Source organism: Oenanthe melanoleuca, chromosome 26, assembly GCF_029582105.1.
Source record: "Oenanthe melanoleuca isolate GR-GAL-2019-014 chromosome 26, OMel1.0, whole genome shotgun sequence".
Classification (NCBI taxonomy): Eukaryota; Metazoa; Chordata; class Aves; order Passeriformes; family Muscicapidae; genus Oenanthe; species Oenanthe melanoleuca.
Genome location: NC_079359.1, coordinates 3,083,641 through 3,102,318, shown reverse-complemented (window position 1 = coordinate 3,102,318; position 18,678 = coordinate 3,083,641). Strand labels below are relative to the sequence as shown.

Below are 18,678 nucleotides of genomic sequence, written 5' to 3'. Positions count from 1 at the left end.
AAGGAGAGAGGCTCTGAATGTGCTCCCACCTCTCACAAAACCCTTCCCAAGGGAGCAGCTGTGGCGGGGCCGGGTGGAGCCCGCACAGGGAGCCCCAGCACCCCCGGCCACGCCGCAGAAAGGTGAGCTCAGCAAACGCGTCCTGGTGCGGAGACCCATCCCTGAGCGAGCCTCTGCAGATTCCCTTTGGGACCGGGATGTTTTCCTGCTGAAAACACGGGGGCTGGTGTTTGCACGGCGCGGAGCCCAGGGCAGAATTAATCCGCGCTGACGGCGGCGTTAATGCCCGAGCGGGCGAGCGGAGGCAGCGCCGGGGACACCCGGCCCCCAGCCCGCGATTCTGGGCGGATGAGCAGCCGGAGGGATGCGCTGGATGGAAATCCGGCCACTTGCGCTCAGCTGCTTAAACGGGAGCTTAGCGGCTCAGCAAAGCTGTCCCCAATTATGTGCTGGGGGCCAAGCAGCGCAGGGGAGGGGGCTGATGGCTCACAGCGGGTTTGGGGCAGGAATGAATAGCCCGTGTTGCTATTCCAGCTTTTCCCAGCTGGCTGACGCCCCTTACACCCCATCACGGCGGTGCCTTGTCCCCAGGGTGGGTGGCGATGCTGCCTCAGCCCCCCCGACATCCTTCCCCACCCCAAGGCAAAGGGGGAGATTTCTCCAGGGATGAGCAGATCCTGTGCTGCCCCAGTTTTAACTCCCCTTTTTCCCTCATCTGGGTGCTCTGGGAAGCAGTGGATTGGGATAAAAACGGGATCTGGGGATGCTGCAGGTGTCCTGGGCTGGCTCTGGCCATGTGGAGGGGTGGCCCCCCGTCTCCCCCCAGGATGCTGCTTCCCCTGGAGCACGCATGCTCCTCCTGGCCATGTGCTCCCACTCGCTCATGCTCTCCAAGGAGCTTTCCTAGAAATGGATGGGTTTATTTTTAGCCGTGGCACAGCAGGGCTCAGCCGGGAGGGGATGGGCAGCGGTGGATGGTGGCAGCATGGAAGGTCCCCGAGGTGCCAGTGCTGGGCTGGGGGTCCCGTCCCACTCCGTGGTTCCCCCTTTGCCGTGGTGAACAGGGGCTGGGGCTGGTTTGGGAAGGGGCTCTGGGGCAGGAGGAGTCAGCACAGACAAGGAGATCAATGCCACTGCTGAGGGAAGTGGGGTCCCGCTGACATTGTCCCGCTGGGGACAAAGGGACACTGGGAACAGCAGCTGCTGGTCCCTTTCGGGACACTGGTGCCCTTTTCTGCTCTGGAGAGGGGAAAACGCCCTGCATGGGCTGTGCAGGAGGTGAGGGAGCAGTGCAGGGATTGGCAGTGGTTTGGGCACAGGCAGAGTCCAGGGTGCAACCGACTGTGCCATGGGCAAGTTCATCCCAGACTGCCGCTGCTCTTTCCCCCCAGCTCAGGAGCTCTGGATGCTCTGCAGTGGCCAAGCCCTGTCCTGCTGCCACTCCAGGAGCTGTTTCCCCCCCAACTCCTCCATGTCCAGGCTCCTCTTTCACCTCACCCCACTCGATGATTATTTTCTGTAGCTGTTGGGAAGCGCAGTGGGGCCCAGCGCTGCTGGTGTCCCCGCTCCTGCCTGACCCACTTAGCGGCACCATCTGCTCCCTGCGGGCAAAGCGGATTAGCCCTGCGGCGGGATCAGGGCCGGGGCGCGGCCACCCCTGTGGGTGACACTGCTGGCACCGTCACAGCCCCTGCCTGGACCCCCAGGGGTGCAGCCACAGCAGGAGCCCCTGGCCAGGGACCCACAGGTGCCCCCAGTGTGGATGACCCTGTCCGTGTTCCTGAACCCAGCCCTCCGGGCTGCTTGTCTCACACCACACCTACATCATCCATCCATCCATCCATCCATCCATCCATCCATCCATCCATCCATCCATCCATCCATCCATCTCTCTTCTCCTACCCACACCCCAGCTGTGCACTCACTTGCCAGATGTGCAACTCCCCCATCCCCCCGTCCATCTCTCTGCCCACCACTCCACTCTCCCCCTGCTCCCAGGGACCTTTACTTCCTTTTTTCCCCCATTTTTCCCTTCCTCCCTTTCCTGGTTCCCCATTTTTCCATTTTCCCTGTCTCTCTTTCCCCTGTTCCCCAATTTCCCATTTTCCTTGGCTCTCCTTGCCTGGTTCCCCATTTTTCCCATTTTCCCTGGCTCTCCTTGTCTGGCTCCCCATTTTTCCATTTCCCCTGTCTCTCTTTGCCCAGTTCCCCATTTTTCCATTTATTTTCCCATTTTCCCTGTCTCTCTTTACCCAGTTCCCCAATTTTCCATTTTCCCTGGTTCTCTATACCCAGTTCCCCATTTTCCCCGTCTCTCTTTGCCCATTTTCCCGTTTATTTTTCCCTTTTCCCCGCCTTTCCTTACCCGGCTCCCCTCGCTCCCCTCCCGCCTTTTCCCGCCCCCCCGCCCGGTCTTTGCTGCCCCCTGCCGGCCGCGCGCCGCCACCGCCCCGCCTCCCTCCAAGCCCCGCCCCTCCCCAAGCCCCGCCCCCTCCTCCGCGCGCGCGCTCGGCCCCGCCCCCCGCGCCCGTCACGCGCCGCGCGGGTTCCGGGTGCGGGCGGCGCGCGCAGGTGGGCGGGGCGGGGCGGGGCGCGCGCGCGGGGATCCCCGGAGTGGGGGGGCGGGCGGGGGGGGAGCCCGGGGCAACCGGAACGAGGAGGAAAGGGGGGGAATTGGGGAATTGGGGAGGGGATCGGGGATCCGGGGTGTCCCGGGCAGAGCCCATTGCGGGGAACCCTCCCGCAGGTTGAGGCGGATCCGCTCCCAGCCCCAGTTCTGCGGGGAGGGGGGTGCGGGGATCATTAGCGGGTAATTGGCTATTACCGGGCGGGAGGTGGGTTATTACCTGTGCGCTGGTCATTCCCGAGCGGTGAATTCCCGGGGTGGGGGGGGATCATTCCCGGGTGGTGAATACCCGGGGTGGGGGGGGATCATTCCCGGGCGGTGAATTCCCGGGGTGGGGGTCATTCCTGGGTGATGGGGATGATTCCCGGGCGGTGAATACCCGGGATGGGGGGGGATCATTCCCGGGCGGTGAATTCCCGGGGTGGGGGTCATTCCTGGGTGATGGGGATGATTCCCGGGTGGTGAATACCCGGGGTGGGGGGGGATCATTCCTGGGCGGTGAATTCCCGGGATGGGGGTCATTCCTGGGTGATGGGGATGATTCCCGGGCGGTGAATACCCGGGATGGGGGGGGATCATTCCCGGGCGGTGAATTCCCGGGGTGGGGGTCATTCCTGGGTGATGGGGATGATTCCCGGGTGGTGAATACCCGGGGTGGGGGGGGGATCATCCCCGGGCGGTGAATTCCCGGGGCGGGGGTCATTCCCGAGGCCGGTGGGTCACTCCCAAGGCCGGCTGTGGCTTGCAGAGCTCCGGTCCGTGGGGCCGGCCAGGCGCGTCCCCCCATGCGGGCAGCAGCCGGCGCTGGGCCATGAGCAACGCCACGGCCCCCACGGCCCCGGGCGCGGCGGGGGACTCGCTGGTGGGCTCCGTGCTGGGACCCTTCCTCCTCCTCACCCTCCTCGGCGCCCTCCTGGCTGCGGTGAGTGGGCGGGCAGGGGGTACCGGGGGGCAGCGAGCCCAGCGCCGAGCCCCGCGCTGCTGATGCCTTTCCCCGCAGGTGATGTACGTCAAGAAGAAGCGCAGGTGAGCGGGGATGCGGCGCTGGGGGCCGTGGGGGGCTGCGGGGTCACCGCTCACCACTGACCCCCCGCAGGTCCGACCGGCTGCGGCACCGGCTGCTGCCCATGTACAGCTACGACCCGGCGGAGGAGCCGCCCGAGTCGGAGCAGGAGCTGCTGGTGGAGGCTGAGGAGGCTCAGGTAGGTGGCTGTGGTGGGAATTGGCGTTTATCCTGGTTTTTTTTTTTTCCATGAAAAATTGAAGCAGCAGCAAGTGAGGCGCCTGTCCCGAGGCAGCTGTGGGAATCGTGGGATCATTAAGATTGGGGAAGACCTCCAAGGAGGTTGGGGAAGACCTCCAAGAAGGTTGAGTCGAACCTCGAGGGAGTCTGGGTGTAATCCAGAGGTTTTTGGGAGGGTTGGGCTGCGTGGGCAGTGCCTTCCCCACCCGCCACGCTGCCCTGGGCTGCAGGTGTGTCCCTCTGTGTTGCAGGTGGTGCCCGGCTGGGGGGGACCCTCTTCCCCCTGGCCCCCGCGCAGGGACTGGAGGGCCTGACCCTGCCTGGAGCACCGGGACCAGATCCTGCCCACGGGAGGGACGGGAGGACGGTGTCAGCACTGGTACCACCAGCCAAAACTACAGGATGTGCCACGGTGGTGCCACAGCCACTGCCCCCACCTCTGAGCACTGACCAGGACATCTCCCACCTCAGTGCCTGATTTTGCTTTTTTTTTTTTCCTGCTTGAACTGCTCCAGCAGCCCCTTGGAAAGCGCCGGGAGGGCTCACAGGGGCTGGGGCAGTGGCAGGGAGCAGCAGGCACGGGATGCCTGGGGGAAGTGGGATAAATAAACGTGTCTCTGCCTTGGCCCCGAGGCTCGGTGTGGGGCTGGGGTTTCCCGGCCTTGGGCGGGATTTTGGGGGGCAGAAGGGCTTTGCCTGTTTGTGTTTCCATCGGCAGCTCATCGCCGTGGATGGCTGGTGGCTGCCACCAGCAAGGATGTCCCTGTGGAGATGCCCTGGGAGGAGCCATCCCTGCCCCACCCAGCCGGGGACAGAGGCGACACAAACATCCATAAAATGTTTTATTCAAGTAACTGCAAATAGGAACCCAAAAGGTCGTTAACAGTGAACCAAAAAAGAAACCCAAACCAAACCCCGATTCTCTCCCGCCGGGGCCGCCCGGCACCGACCTCCGGTCCCGCTGCAGCCGTCGTGCCGGGGCAGAGGGGCAAGGGGAGCACCCCATGGTCCCCCCGCACCTCTGCCCTGCCAGCCTCGATCCCTTGAAGCAGCAGAGCGAACTAGACCTCAAAATAACGATTTAAAAAAAACCAGAAAAATGGAGCCCAAAAAAAAAAAAAAAAAAAAAAAGGGAAAAAAAAAAATACCCCACAGCCTCCAGCAACACCCCGAAAACAGGAACCACCGAGCCCACAGTGCCCCAGCAGTGCAGCAGCACGTCTGTGAGTTCAGAGAGTTGAACTTAAATATCCAGAGGTAGTTGTGAATGAAAGGAAAAAAAAGTACTCAACAAAAAAATATATATATACCAGAACCTATGAGGAAAGGGGTGCTCGGGCACCCCTGGGGACTGGCACCCCCGGGGACGGGCACCCCAGGGTGGGCACCGGGCCCCGGCAGCGCTGCGGGAGCTGCTCCCGCACACAGTGCAGTCACCCAGGACTGGGGGGACAAAGGGGCTGCCCAGGGTAGCAGCAGGGCCAGAGCTAAGGTCTAATGCATTTGGGGGGGGGGTCTCACCTTCACTGCCCCCTCCCCATCTCTTCCCTGCAGAGGCCCCAGTGCTGCGGGGGGGACAGCCAGCACCCACTTTGGTGGGGTGAGATCACTGCATGGGGGGCAGTGCAGGTGGGGGGTGCCAGCCCCAGCTCTCTGCCGTGATCCCCCTTTCCAGTGGGGCTGCCCCGAAGCCCAGGGCTGGGGAGGGGGAGCTGGGGCAGGTGCCCCCCCCGGGCGGGGGCTGTGGGGGCCGCCCGAGTTGGGCCATTTTCCAGTGCTGCCGTTGTCTGAGGGTGAGGAGGGAGCGGAGGAGGGAGGAGGAGGAGGAAGCCAGGGCGGCACAGTGGGTCTCTCCCCGCCCCTCTCCCCCGGCCGCTGCGGGGCCGTCGGGCGATGAGGTAGCGCCGGTTCGGGAGGTGTCACTGCTCCTCCTCGGATGACTCCTGGGAAATGTTCACCTCCTCCTCGTCCTGCTGCTGCAAGGCAAAGGAGCGTGGCCGGGGGGTGTCAGGGGGTGCAGCCCCACTGCACTGCCCCCGAGCAAAGGGGCTGGCCAGAATCATCACTCCCCTTGTGCAACGAGGGAAACCGAGGCACAGCACCCTCCTGGATTAAAGGACTGGCCCTAACTTCAGTTTAGAGCTTAAATCCCAGGTGAGGAACCCCCCAGGGTGGGCTCACAGTGAGGAGGGGAGATCACAGCCCCTGAGTGCACAACACTCCGAGTGCGGGACCGCGGTCCCCAGTGGCCACCGGGGGGTGGTGGCAGCCGCGGCTGTCCCTGTCCGGTCCCGGGTGTCCCCAGGCCGGGGGGGCGGCTGTGACCCCGCACACGGCGGTGACTCAGGGCTGAGTGAGCCTGAGTCACAGCGGCCCCCGCTTCCTCCCGCTCCATTCACAAAAACGCCACCGCGCCTGCCAGAGCGGGACACGGTGTCCCCGGCACGGGACAGGCTCCTCCCACACCCCTGCCCACCCTGGCGTCCCCAAACGGCTCCTGGCACTGTGACACCGGCACAGGAGACCCCAGGATGCCACCTCGGGTTTTGCAGGTTCCCAAACCCTCGGCTGTGCAAGGAATTTCAGTGGGAAAAGGAGTAAAATCTGGGACAGGCAGGGAAAGGAGATGGAACCGTCCGGGTACCTGGCAGCAGCCTGAGCTGCGAACCGAGGGGGAAAGGAGAAAAAAAAGGGAATGGAGGAGGGAAAGGAGGGGGTGGCTGCACCCGCGGGCTGCAGGAATGCTGTGCAGGGACCTGGGCAGGCGTGTGCCAGCACATCCCCAGGGCAGGACCAACCACCCAACGCTGCTCTGGGGCCCATGGGGAGAGGGGGGGGCCAGGATTCCCCAAACCCCCAGCCCAAACCAGGAGGGGGTTCAGAGCCCACCCAGTGCCGTGTCCTACTTGCTCAACTGCTCTGAGCTCCTCCAACCTGACAGCATCCACCCCGCACTCATGGGGCTCTCTGGGGAGCTGCTGTGCCCCCAAAGTGCCCAGCACCCTGCCAGGCTGGATGGGGAAGGGAAAAGCCCACTCACCGATTTTTTGGGTCGCCCTCGAGGTTTCCTCCCTGGCGTGACTGCAGCTTTCTGAGCCAGGACAACAAAAAAAGGCATTTTGATCAGGCTGTCCCAGGAGGCTGACAGGGGTGGGCGGTGCTCTCCTTCCTCCCACCCGTGGCTGCCAGATTGATCACCCCAGTGGAATCTCTGGGGTGCTGCTGCCAGCCCCCCGAGCCCCCCCAGCCCTGGGATGCCCCATGAGTCACGAGTGGGTGCAGGATGTGACTCGTGTGTTTTGCAAACAGGTTCATCTCGGGTGTCCTGGTGCTGACACAGCTCCCCCACCCTCCCTGGGCCAGATTCACTCCCCCCATCCCCACCTCCGAGGCAGATCTGCCCTGACTTATCCATGACTGAGCTCAAAGCAGACCTGGAGCAGCCCCATCCCTGGGTACCTACCCTGCCCTTTGTGGTGGCCTTGTTTTTACTGCCCTTCGGCCGTCCACGGGGTCTCTTGGGGGTCGGGGCCTCGCTGGGCTCCTGCTGGAGGGAGAGCAGAGGGGGTTGCATGCCCACAGTGGCTTCCAGTGCACCCCAGGATGCTCCAGCCTGGGAGCCCCGTTGTGCCCAGCAGACCCTGCCAGAGCAGAGATGCTCTTCCCTGTGCTACTGGGAGCACTGGTCACACTGGGATTGGTGATCAGACACCAGGCACTGGCTCCTGTGTGTCCTTCAGCTGTGCATACATGACCTTTCCCACCCCCAGCATCACCCACACTCAGCTCACGTGGATGGTCCCCTCAGCCCAGACCCTGCTCACTGCTGCAGCCCAAGGAAGCCACAAATCACCTTTTCTGCAGCAAAACCATGTGCACAAACCCCACCTGCCTCGGGGGGGGCTGAGTGGGGTTTGGTACTATAAAGGCTCCAGCAGCATCTTATCTCTCTGAGCAGCTTTTGCTAATGGGGCTTTAATTAGCCCGTCTGCAAAGGCAGGTTCAGCAGGGCCTGGGGAGGGGCAGCAGAGCCCCCAGACACGGCCAGGAGTTCTGGGGGGGCTCTGGAGCTCCCCAGGATGGTCTTGCTGGTGAGTGCTGGGTGGGTGCTGCCCAAAGGGGTAGCAGGGCTGCACTGGGGGTGTCCCCAGCCCAGGGGTGAGGGGGGTTCCCTGCTGCCCACACCCTGGGGGTGCCCAGTCCCTCCCTTCTCATAGGGGACCCCACGTACCTGCGGCTTCTTCCTAGGCCGCCCTCGGCCCCTCTTCTCCGACACGTCTTTCTCCCCTTTGGAGGCCAGGGGCTGGCTGGATTTGGCGCTGGATTCACTCATTGTCTGTCCCAGGAGGGAGGAAGGTCAGTCAGCCACGGCTCTGGCTCACCATGCCAGCAGTGACACCCCCAGCCCTCCCCCTGGGCCAGGTGAGATGCCCCCTGCGTGCTCCTGGCACTGGCTGGGGAGCAAAATGCACTGGCTGCATTTTGGGGGACTGCAGGGCAGTGCCCCAAGCCCATGGCACGGCCACCCTGCAGGACCTGGCAGCTCCTGGGGTCCCCTCAGGCATTTGGGGAGCAGCAGCTTCATCCTGCAGAGCCTGGCCCCATTCCTCAAAAGAGGAGAGTGGCTCCAGATTTAATCTGAAATCCCATCTGTGCTGCTGGCACCCACGAGTTGAGACAGGATGAGTGGTGGCACTGGGGACCTTGGGTGTCCCCAGAGGGGTGCCAAGGCCCTGGAGTGGGGTTCAGGGTCCCACAGCCCTGCTCCCCACCCCACTCTCAGCCCTGCAGCACCCAGGGTGGCTGCTGCACCCCTGCCCCTGCTACTGAGCTACTCTGACCTGGGGACACTGGGTTTTCAGCTCCCTGTGCATGTCCCAAAGAGCTGGGCAGCTCTCCCTGGCTCTTGGAGCAATCCCACAGAGGAAAAGGCTCCATCTTCCCCTCTCCACCTCGCTGCTTGCCAGGGGCACAGGGAAAACCTGCTTTTCCAGAGCTGTGGGGGCGGCTCCATGCCTGTCTGCCAGGGAGGATGGACTCAGGGTGGCAAGGAGCAGGATTGCTGCCACAGCCCTGCTGCTTGCTGGAGACCCCACACAGGGCCAGGTGGCCATGTCCATGCCCAGAGTGGGATGTGAGGCTTCCCAGCAGGAACAGAGGCAGATCCCAGGCTGTGTGTGCTGATGGAGGCACCCTTTTACCTCTGGGATATAATGCTCAGTTTTGAGGAACTGGTCCTGAGCACCTGGGATAGCAGGGCTGTGAGGGCAGAGGGTGCTGAGCCCCCTGGGACACTGAGCCTCACTGGGGAGGGTGTGGGCAGGACATGCAGCCCGAGGAGCCACACTCAGACCTCTGAGCCTTTTCAAAAAAACAGGCGTCAGCTCCTGCTCCCCTCTGGAAGTGACTCATGAGTGCAGAACAACAACAACAAAAACCACCCTCGGAGTCTTTTTTTTCTTTTTTTTTTTTTTTCTTTTTTTTTTTTTTTTTTTTTTTGGGAGACAGAAACCATGCCGTAGTGTAAACACCCCGAAAATATTACTCATAGCATCCCAGAGCCCATCAAGGAGTCTCTCAGGGAAAAAAAGAAGTATGGTTTAGATTTAGGCCAGCAAAGGGCCGGCTGCTGGTCGGGCTGGGATGGGGTTTTGTCTCTTTTTAAGTCAATCTCTGTCAGAGCAGCCTCGAGCTGCTGCGTGCCCCCTCCTGCAGCTGGAAACAGATGGGCTCAGCATGGCCCCCACCCTGCTGTGCTCTCCTCCCCTGGAGGAGGGACCAGACCCCACAGAAGCTCAGCTGGGAATGCCGAGGGGACCCTCCGTGGGATGGGGATGCCGCTGGGTCTGCCCCAAACCCCCAACAGCTCCTGCTGCTGCAAAGTTGTTGGCGCTGGAGAAAGCACGTGCACCTCCCACCCATCCCTCTGCATCCCACCCATCCATCCCTCCTCATCCCACCCCTCCAGCACCTCAGAGCTTTCCCCAGGGGCTGCAGAGCTGGGGGCACTCAGGGAGCCCCTCTCTGGCAGAGGGGGGTGGGAGGAGGATGCTGCAAACGGGGGATGCTTCTCTCCCACCCCAGCACGTTCCCAGCCAACCCCCCGTTCCCGAGAGCAGCCCCAGCTCCCCGCGGTGCCCCCAGCACCTGCCGGGCCCCGGCTGTGCTCCCAGCCCGCGGGACGATGCCGGGCACATGGCGGGAGCAGCTCCGGCCCTGCATCAGAGCCATGGAGGGAGGGAGGGAGCAGCTGGGTTGCCATGGAGGAGAGGAAGCAGCTGAGGGAGAAACCTTTCCAGGCAGGGAGGAATCAGTGGGGGACGCGGGTAGGGGCTGCCCGGCTCCCCGCGGCCGGGGAGGGGGGGAAAAAACATCTCTGCACGGTTTGGAGGTGGAGGGGCCACATCTGCCTCTCGATTGATGGAGCTGGGGGAAGGAAACCTCCTCCCCTCGCCATCCCTATGGATGCTGGGCCGCCGGGCTCTCCTCCCCCAGCCCCATCGCTCCCTCTGCTCCCAGCCTGAGCTGGGCTGTGCTCAGCAGCCACCTCTGGGCTGCACAAGCCCAACCTGTCCCCTCGGAACCGCGCTCCCGGCTGCTCCTGGGCCTGGTCCTGCCTTCCCAGCCGCCTGCGCTGGCTTATGTTGCTCCGTGCAGATAACCCCATAAATCCCCCGCTCCTACCACCTACTCTTAGATTAAACAAACTGGCCCAGGAGAAGCGGGGAGACAGGCGGGGGCTTAGATATTTAAAAAAAAAATAAATTTATATATATATATTTACATATATATATATATATATATATATATATATATGTATAAAATCTCTTCACGCCCAGAAAATCCAGCCTGATGGCAGCTGGAGAAGGATCCCAGCCGCACCTCCTGGCAGAGGGATGGGGAAGGAGGAGGGGAAGAAATCGTGGAGCAGAAGTTGAAGAGCCTGTTGGGCAGGGGTGCGGGCCGGGAGGGATGTGCGGGCTCCTCCTTAGCACAGACCCGCCGTGGGGCTGCTCTGAACCCCACCCCGGGGCTGCCATTGAGGAAAGTCCCCCCCTTCCTTCCTGGGATGCATAATAAAAGGAAGTGATAAAGCAAAGGAAGGAGGGAGGTGGAGGAGAAAGAAAAGAGGCAGGAAGGGCACCATCAGGGCTTTGTGAAGCCCCTGTCCTTGAGGGGGGGGGCGGGCAATAAAACCCCTCGTGGAGCCCGCGCTGCTGGCGGGATGCGGGGCTGGCGGGGTGCGGGGGCACCGCGCGGGGGGCGGCTGAGCCCCAGCGCCGCAACTTCGCCCCGAGAGCCGCGTGTGCGCGTTCTCGGCGAGCCGGGCTCGGCCTCGCACCGGCCCCGGGCCCAAGGCCGGCCCCGCTCCCACGCCCGTGCACCGGCCGCGGCCCCACGCACCTTGCACGGCCCCGGCCCCGCGGGCCGTCCCGGGGCCGTGCGGGCCCCCGCGCTCGCTGCGGGGCGTTTGCATCACCCGCCAACCCAGCGAGCGCGGCAAAGTCGCTCGGCGACCCCCGCCCGTCCCCCCCCCCCCCCACACTCCGCCAGGTGCATCACCCCGCGATTAACAATAATTAATACCAAAAATAAAGCCAAGCACCGCCAGCCGCATGCAGCCCTGCAAACCCCGATCGCGCCCCGCATGCGGCCAGGGGAAGCAGAGCCCCCCGCGCCCCCCGCAGCAGAAGGAAGAGGAAGGCGGCACTCACAGTCAGCTTGATCCCGGAGCCGGGTGTTCGCCGTGGGGTTTTGGGGGCGGTTCGATGGTTTTGTTTTTCCCGGCGGGTCTGTGTTGCGGAGCGAAGGGACCCCCCGCCCGCGGCGACTGCGGATCTGCAAGGAGAAGAGAGAGGCTGCGGCTCAGCCCCGCATCCCCGGCCCCGCCAGGCCCCGCGTATTTATATAAATAATAAAGAGAGAGAGAGAGAGAAAAAAAATGCTCCAAGAGGAAGGAAGCTGGGTCAAAATCATTTGCAGGGAACGAGGGGGGGGAAAAAAAAAAATGAGGGGGGGGAAAAGGGGGGAGAGGGGGGGAAAAAAAAAACCGGAGCGAGCTCCTAGCCTTACTGGAGGGGATCCAGCTGCTAAAAATAGCAAAATCACACTCGAAATTAAATAAGGGCAAACAGGCGAAGGGAGCTCCCAGCGCCGGCGGAGCGGGGGAGGCGGAGCCGGGGCCGCATCACGGCGGGGGCGGCGCGGGGCGGCGCGGCCGGGAGCGATAGGGCCGTTCAAAGGGCTGCGGCGGCGGCTGCGCCCCCGGCCCTGCCCGCCCCGCGGCCCTGCGGCCACATGGAGGCTCCTCCGGGAGGGTTGGAACAGCCTCGTGTTCCCGCTCTGGGAGTGCTCCCGGATGGGGCCGTGCGGGGGAAGGGGGGGGTGCACCCGGTTCCCCCATAGGAACATCCCCGGATCTCCCGCTCTGGGCTTTGGGCTTGGTGTCCCCCACGCCGTGGGGGCAATCACAGGCCATGTGCTCATGGCCAAAGCACGTGCTCCTGTTTGCTGCCTCCGCGCCAGGTCAATCCCCCAATAAAAAATTAAAAAAAAAGCTTCTGATCCCCATCTGGAGGCACCAGCAGTGGGGGCTCCCTCCCCGGGGCTCCCAGGGCTGCCTGGATCGTGTCATGATATTAATTTAATATTTTACTGCAGCACTGCTGCTGAAAGGGGAGGCTGTGGGAGCAGGTCCTTCTTGGGGGGGCAGGTCCTTCTTGGGGGAGCAGGTCCTGCTCGGCACAGTGCAGTTTTGGGGAGTAAGTTCTGCTCATCACAGTGGGGTTTGTGGGGACAGATCCTGCTCATCACAGTGGGGTTTGGGGGGACAGATCCTGCTCAGCACACTGGGGTTTGGGGGCCTGGTCCTGCTCAGCACAGTGGGATTTGGGAGCAGGTCCTGCTCAGCACAGTAGGGGTTGGGGGACTTGTGAGCGGCCCTGAGGCTCTCCTGGGCTTTAAGCAGATGCTGAACTCAGTCTGCAGTAAAAAGCTTTATTCAGAATTCCTCTGGTCCGTTTGGAAGTGGTTTGGGTCAGTCTGGAATCAGCTGAGATCAGCTCTTGGATAAAGTACCCCAAAACCCAGGTTCCACTGTGTGAGGGTAGTGTTTCTAAAACATGTTGAGCATTTGGGGTCTTGCAGTTGTTTTCCTCGATGGGATACCATGAAATCCAGAGCTCAGGATCCCATTGTGTGAAGTTTCTGCCAACTGTGAAAACAACAATCACAAATCTAATAGAAACTCTGATTTAGGTGCTTTTGACCATCCTGACTCTAAGGGTTGAACTCTGAATGGGGATCTGAACTTCAGATTGCTGGATTTAAGTTTCAAGCAAGTTTTTATTAACAGAAAAAAAAGGGACCTTTAAAAAGAGGAAATGTGAAAGTCTCAGTATCTGCCTGTGCAAAACTGCTCTGGCAGGGAAGGTTTGTGATGCAAAACAAACCAAACCCAGCCAGGCTTGGGGCACTTGTTTCTGCTAATTGTTATTTGGATTTTTCAAATCCCCTGCAAATTCCCCTGCCTAAAACACAATCGGAGCAGTGTCCGTTTCTGACAGTTAAAAAATGAAAGCAAAGAGGGGGAAGAACCCTCCTGCAAGAGAGTTTCTGTTCCCAAACACCTGCAGGAAGTGCAGGCACCACCCTGCCTGCACCCATGCAGCTCCTGGGTGGGTCTCCCCCATCCCAGGGCCTCAAGTCTGGGTTGTTTGCAGACCCCAAGTATTATTTTTTCCCCCTAAAATTAGCGTTTCCCCACCTGCAGACAGCCCTGTGTGAGTTTGAATGTGCCTTTTACCCCAACGCTGCTTCTCAGGCTTCCCCTTTGCCGTGAGCCCAACAAGGAACTCGGTTTCTGTCCTGGCAGAGGCTCGTTGTTATTAATATCCCTCGTTATTTACTGTGCAGTGCCGGTGAATGGCAGCAGCCTGAGTCCTGCAAACGACCGGGGCTGCTCTGCTTTAATCCCTCCAAGTTTTGGCTCTCTGAGCCCACACCAGAGCCTCCCCACACTGGGTTCACCCGTGGGGTGACCACTTGGTCTTTAAAGAAAAACAGAGCTGTGGTGCTGCCCCAGAACTAGAGAAGGGTGGGGAGATGGCCTAGGAGCCAGGTGCAGGCACACAGCCACGTGCAAGGAGGGGAGAACAGGGGAAAAACGGGGCTGGAGCAGAGCCCAGGGGCTGGGCGCAGGGAAGAACATTTTCACTTTTGTTTCTACACTTTGCCTCCTGATTTACAGCTCGCGGCCGAGTGGGTTTGGGAGCAGGACTGGGCAAGCTCCCCCATCCCGCGGTTGAGTTCTGCAGCCAGAGGAGAAGCTGAAAATGGCTGCAAACGGGGAAACAAATGGTTTATTATCCCCCCACGGCAGCTGAGCCCGGCGGAGCAGCCGGTGCCGTGCCGGGCTCGCTGCCGGGTGCAGCCCCGGGCTCCGAACGGGCCGGGAGCCCTCCGGGATCCGGGATGCGAGCAGGGATGTCCCGGCTGCTCGCAGGGCTGCCCGGCCATAGCGCGGGAGGACAGGGACAGGGACGTGGCCTTTGTTTCCCCTCCCGCCTTTGTTTCCCCGATGGCCCCATTGATGAAGCCCCATGTGGCCAAACAGCTCCGGACCCACCCTAAAACAGGCCTGTTAATTTGATTAAATGGCTGCTTCCTCCTTCTCACCCCTGGAGCAGATTGAGCTCTCACCAGGGCAGCGTTTTCTTGCAGACCCATTCTGGGGACAAATTCCTAAATCACCTGATACTTACAGGCTTAGCGCTGCCGATTTGAGCCCGGGGTTTGCAGGACGCAGCCCCAGGCCAGCGCCGTGGGGTGTACGAGCTGTAAATGGGGCGTGCACGCATGAATTATTTTGCATCTCGATTTATTTAGCAAATTTCAAGCCCGGGAGAAACCCTGGTGGAGAAACGGGCGCCCTGTGCTTGGGAAAAGCTGCACCTCTGGAAAGTGCTCTGAAAAAAAAAGGTGCTTGAAATCACCCCCAGTTCTTTGGGCTCCTCGGAACCGCAGGTGCTGATCGGCTGTCCCGAAAACCATCCAGAGGGGACATGGGGGACCAGAGGGTGGCCCTGAGTGCCACTTATCTTATCTTGCCCTGCCCTGCGTCCTGGCACTGCCACCGAGCACCGCAAAGCTGCGTTTGGGATTTGGGCGCCTAATTCCTGCTAATTTCCTTGGGAAAGGGGAAACCCGATCCTCTGAGTCAGCTCAGGTTGTTGGGTGGTTGGAAGGGCCACCTGGCTAATTACAGCGGGTGTGTTTGTCACCTCCAGAACCCTCTGGAACAGCGGTTAATGGGGCGTGGCGGGGGCTGGATCCCCCGGCTGGGAGCTGGAGATTCAGATAATTCGGTGGCGGGGGATGGAGGTGCTGCCTGCTCCGGAGTGCTTGGGGCTGCAAAAAGCACAGCCCCCGCACAGGGAAATGCACATATATAACTCCCTGTGCCCTGATGATCCCGAGACAGCACAGGCTGATCCACGGCGGCCGCAGGGCGAGCAGGATCAGCCGGTGGGGCTGGAAAGCGGCTCAGGCTCAGCCACCCCTCACCTGCGCGTCCTGACCTGCGGGGACATGTCCCTGCTCGGTGCCAGCAGGGTCTGGTTTAGTGCCACTCCTGTCCCCCGGCATGGAGAGGATGCATTTTGGTGGGGTGGGGATGGGTGAGGGGCCGTGTCCGGGGTGCTCTGGCTGGGGTACTCCATGCTGGAGCATCCCACGAGTTTTGGGGAGCCGCTCAGGCCCTCTGTGCTCCTTGGCCACCGGCTGTGCCACCTCCTGGAGCTGGGGTGGCTGCTGGCTCTGGCAGGGAGCGGGATGCTCTGGGGCTGCAGCCATCGCTGCGCCGCTGCACAATGGCCTTTTGTCTGCGGGGCTGCCCCGGGAACATCCCGCCATCCCAGTTTCCCAGTAACATGAAACCTCCTCGGGGCTGCCTGCCGGGAGCACAAAGCCTGGGGCTGCGGCGGGGGGCAGCGCTGGCCCCGTTCCCGGCCCCCTCCCCACACTTCGGCACATGTGCACCGAGCGTGCCGGGGCTCAGCTGGGTGGGGGGAGGCTGCCAGCCCGGCCGGGGTCCCTCCCGCCTGGCAGCGATCAGGCAAACACCAGGAATGGAGCCATGCGCGTCCCCTCTGTGCAAGGATGCGACTGACCCATGGCTGGGGGTGGTGGCAACTTCCTCACCTCTGGTGTCCCCACGTAGGGAATGTGCCAGGGGGGTGAGAAAATCCCTGCGGGGGCTCCATGCAGCCCCTTCCCCCTGCTCTGGCCTGGGGGTGCCGGGGGGGAGGGAGAGAGGGAGGGAAGGAGGGGACAGGCCGGGGAGGAGCCGCTGTAAATCATTAACGGGGACGCGGTGGAGGGGAATGCGAGGGTCATTAATCGCGGGCTTTCTGGCGGGCTCGCAGGGGAGTCTGGCCGCCTGGTATTTTTTTAATCAAGGTATTTTATTGCACATCAAATCCGAACAGGGCAGCGAAGGAAGTGGTGGCTGCCGGCAGCATCCAAGGAGGGGTGGGGGGATGCACTGCAGGGCGCTTGCAGAGGGCTGGAGGACACGCGGTACAAGGGACAGGGGATTTTTTTCCTGCTTTTCCCAGCCGTTCCTAGCTCCTCCATGGCCAGGGATCTCCCAGTACGATAGGGAAGGAGCCCCCCACTCCCTGTCCAGCTGCGGGTTCACTGTGGCAAAGGGGATGCACCAGAGAGACTGCACCTTATCGGGGCTCCAAGAAAACACTTTTTTTTTTTTTTTTTTTTTTTTTTTTTTTTTTTTTTTTTTTTTGTCCCCAGCCAAATTCCTGGACACTTTCCCATTTACTCAGCTCCGGCTGGAAAAGCATCGAGCACCGGGGGACTTCCCTCGTCCCCGTGACTCAGGTGCTGGTCACCGGGGTGACTCAGCCGCTGGCACAGCCCCGGCTCCGGAGGCACAGGGGGGCCAGGGATGACACAGGCGGGGGAATGGGAACGGGAGGCGATGCCGGAGGTGACGGGATGGGGAGTGGGGCCAAGCTGGCTGCTGGTGGAAGGGAGGGAGCGGGAGCCGGAGCAGCCCTGCTCGTGTCCCATCCGTGGCCTGGGGGTTTGACCCCAGGCTTTGGGAGGAGGTGGGTCAGGCCGGTCATTCACTTAGTGGCCAGTGAATGACCCGAAGCGGCAGCCAGGGCGGGATGGAGTGACCTGAGATGGAAGCGGCAGGTTTTCCCGCGGGGAACGCTCTCCCACGTAGCCAGAATCAGAATTATGGAATAATTTAGGCTGGAAAAGCCAACGCTGCGGTTTCCTGCTGCCACCTAACGGAGAGAGGCTGCGGCTGTGGAGCGGGATGGAGGGAGGGCTCCGCATCCTCCCCCCGCCCGTCCCTGGATGGGTCCCAGCATCCCTCACCGGCAGCAGGACGGTGCTGGGGACAAAGTGGGGCTGGCCAGGGCTGAGTTCCCGTCTCTGCCTCTGGCAGTGCCCGCGGGGAGGTGCTTGGTCCCCTGGGAGGGACATTCGGGGGATGCTGGTGACCCGGCTGCGGGACCGAGCCCTCCACCTGCTGCTCGCTTTGTCCCCGGACCTCCGGGCTCAGGGACAGCGGGTTTGTCCCTTTGGGGACCCCCAGGCACATGGCGTGTCCCTGCCCCTGCGGTGCGGCTCTCCCGCTCCTGGGGAATGTGACACCGAGCCCGGCCGGGATTAGGGCCGGCTATAACGGGCCGGGGGTCACCGCTCCCTGCCGGCTCCGGTTACTCGGTGCCTGGCCCGGCTCTGCCCGGGGCTCATCTTTCAAATGGCAGGGACAGGCTGGCAGGGCGGCTGTGGGGGCACCGAGGGGCTCAGGGGCTGAGCACCCCAGCCCTCAGTGCCCCCAAACCCACGGGGGAGGGAGCAGCCTGTGGTTATCCTGCCCAGGAAAAGCACCTTTATCCCTTTCAGTGCTTGAGGGGGCAGGATGTTCCTGGTACCCTGGTACCCCGCACCCATCATGAGAGCAGCAGGGTGGGAGTTTGCCAGGCTGTCACCCACCTTCCCAGCCAGCTCCGGGCCCGCGGAACGGCTCCCTTGGCAACTGCTCGTCCGTGGGAAGGAGCGGAGCCGCACGCGTGGCTCCCCTCGAGGGGAGCGTCACGACACGGCTGGGGGGCGGCTCCCCGTGACTCGGAGCTGGGGGAGGACAGCGCTGTTCCCATCCCTGACGAGCGGTCCCAGAGTCCCTGCGGGGTGGGAGAGAACACCCTCGAACGAGCCCAACCCGGCACCCACTTGTCGCCCTTAAATAGAATAAGTGGCTTCTTGGAGAGTCTCTGCTCCCCAGCACCTGTGGAAGAAGTTTGGGGTGCATCGGCTGGAGCAGGGATCTGCCTGGGGATTTAGGGAAGATCCTGGGGGGGTATTTCACCTGCTGTGAGGTGACGGCAGGCTGATGCACAGGAGCTGCTTGCTCAGGCTGTGCCACACCTTTGCACGTCGGCAGGAAGGGACGGTCCTCACTTCAGGGCAACGATTGCTCCAGATACCTTTTCCCCATGGGATCCCCCGTGGCGGGTCCGTTCCGCTGCACGCTGCAGTGAGCGCGGCTTCCACGGGAAGGCAGTGCTGGCCTTCGCTGGAAGCGCCGAGCCCGGCGCAGGAGCGTGGGCTGGGGTCTGCGGCAGCCGGGGGTCCCCGGGCTGGCAGCTCCTGCGGGACCCGGCCCTGGCCAAGGCTGGCTCCGATCCGGCTGCACAGGTTGCTTCACATTGTGTTTCACAATCCTTGTGAGTCCCCCTCCCCTCAAGCATCATCTCCCAGAGCACTGCTGGGG

At 62.3% G+C, this 18,678-nt stretch overlaps 2 protein-coding genes across 8 annotated transcripts; one reads left to right on the top strand and one right to left on the bottom strand.

Annotated features, from left to right (window-relative positions):
• Positions 1–2,527: 2,527 nt before the first annotated feature.
• SMIM29 (small integral membrane protein 29) lies at positions 2,528–4,601 on the top strand. Of its 2 annotated transcripts, none has more exons than XM_056511507.1 (5): positions 2,528–2,571; positions 3,375–3,548; positions 3,627–3,652; positions 3,723–3,828; positions 4,121–4,601. In XM_056511507.1, the coding sequence occupies exons 2-5, from the start codon at positions 3,438–3,440 to the stop codon at positions 4,181–4,183; spliced, it is 306 nt and encodes a 101-aa protein (XP_056367482.1). In that variant the 5' UTR covers positions 2,528–2,571; positions 3,375–3,437; the 3' UTR covers positions 4,184–4,601. The 2 variants fall into 2 exon arrangements, with proteins under 2 accessions (XP_056367482.1, XP_056367483.1); XM_056511508.1 differs by lacking the exon at positions 2,528–2,571 and adding an exon at positions 2,629–2,809.
• A 97-nt stretch (positions 4,602–4,698) lies between these two features.
• On the bottom strand, positions 4,699–12,080 carry HMGA1 (high mobility group AT-hook 1). Of its 6 annotated transcripts, none has more exons than XM_056511501.1 (6): positions 11,943–12,078; positions 11,585–11,708; positions 8,101–8,205; positions 7,333–7,413; positions 6,906–6,960; positions 4,699–5,842 (listed from the first exon to the last, which is right to left on the bottom strand). In XM_056511501.1, the coding sequence occupies exons 3-6, from the start codon at positions 8,200–8,202 to the stop codon at positions 5,364–5,366; spliced, it is 717 nt and encodes a 238-aa protein (XP_056367476.1). In that variant the 5' UTR covers positions 8,203–8,205; positions 11,585–11,708; positions 11,943–12,078; the 3' UTR covers positions 4,699–5,363. The 6 variants fall into 6 exon arrangements, with proteins under 6 accessions (XP_056367476.1, XP_056367479.1, XP_056367475.1 ...); XM_056511504.1 differs by having other exon boundaries at positions 4,699–5,845; positions 6,910–6,960; XM_056511500.1 differs by having other exon boundaries at positions 7,333–7,416; positions 11,943–12,077.
• Positions 12,081–18,678: the final 6,598 nt, after the last annotated feature.

Coding starts and splice junctions, on each gene's coding strand:
- HMGA1 (XM_056511500.1), bottom strand. CDS start 8,202: ATGAGTGAATCCAGCGCCAAATCCAGCCAGCCCCTGGCCTCCAAAGGG. Junction 7,417..8,100: donor GGCCTAGGAAGAAGCCGCAG/GTACGTGGGGTC, acceptor CTCTCCCTCCAG/CAGGAGCCCAGCGAGGCCCC. Junction 5,843..6,905: donor GCGACCCAAAAAATCGGTGA/GTGGGCTTTTCC, acceptor GCCTTGCAGCAG/CAGGACGAGGAGGAGGTGAA.
- SMIM29 (XM_056511507.1), top strand. CDS start 3,438: ATGAGCAACGCCACGGCCCCCACGGCCCCGGGCGCGGCGGGGGACTCG. Junction 3,549..3,626: donor TCGGCGCCCTCCTGGCTGCG/GTGAGTGGGCGG, acceptor CTTTCCCCGCAG/GTGATGTACGTCAAGAAGAA. Junction 3,829..4,120: donor TGGAGGCTGAGGAGGCTCAG/GTAGGTGGCTGT, acceptor TCTGTGTTGCAG/GTGGTGCCCGGCTGGGGGGG.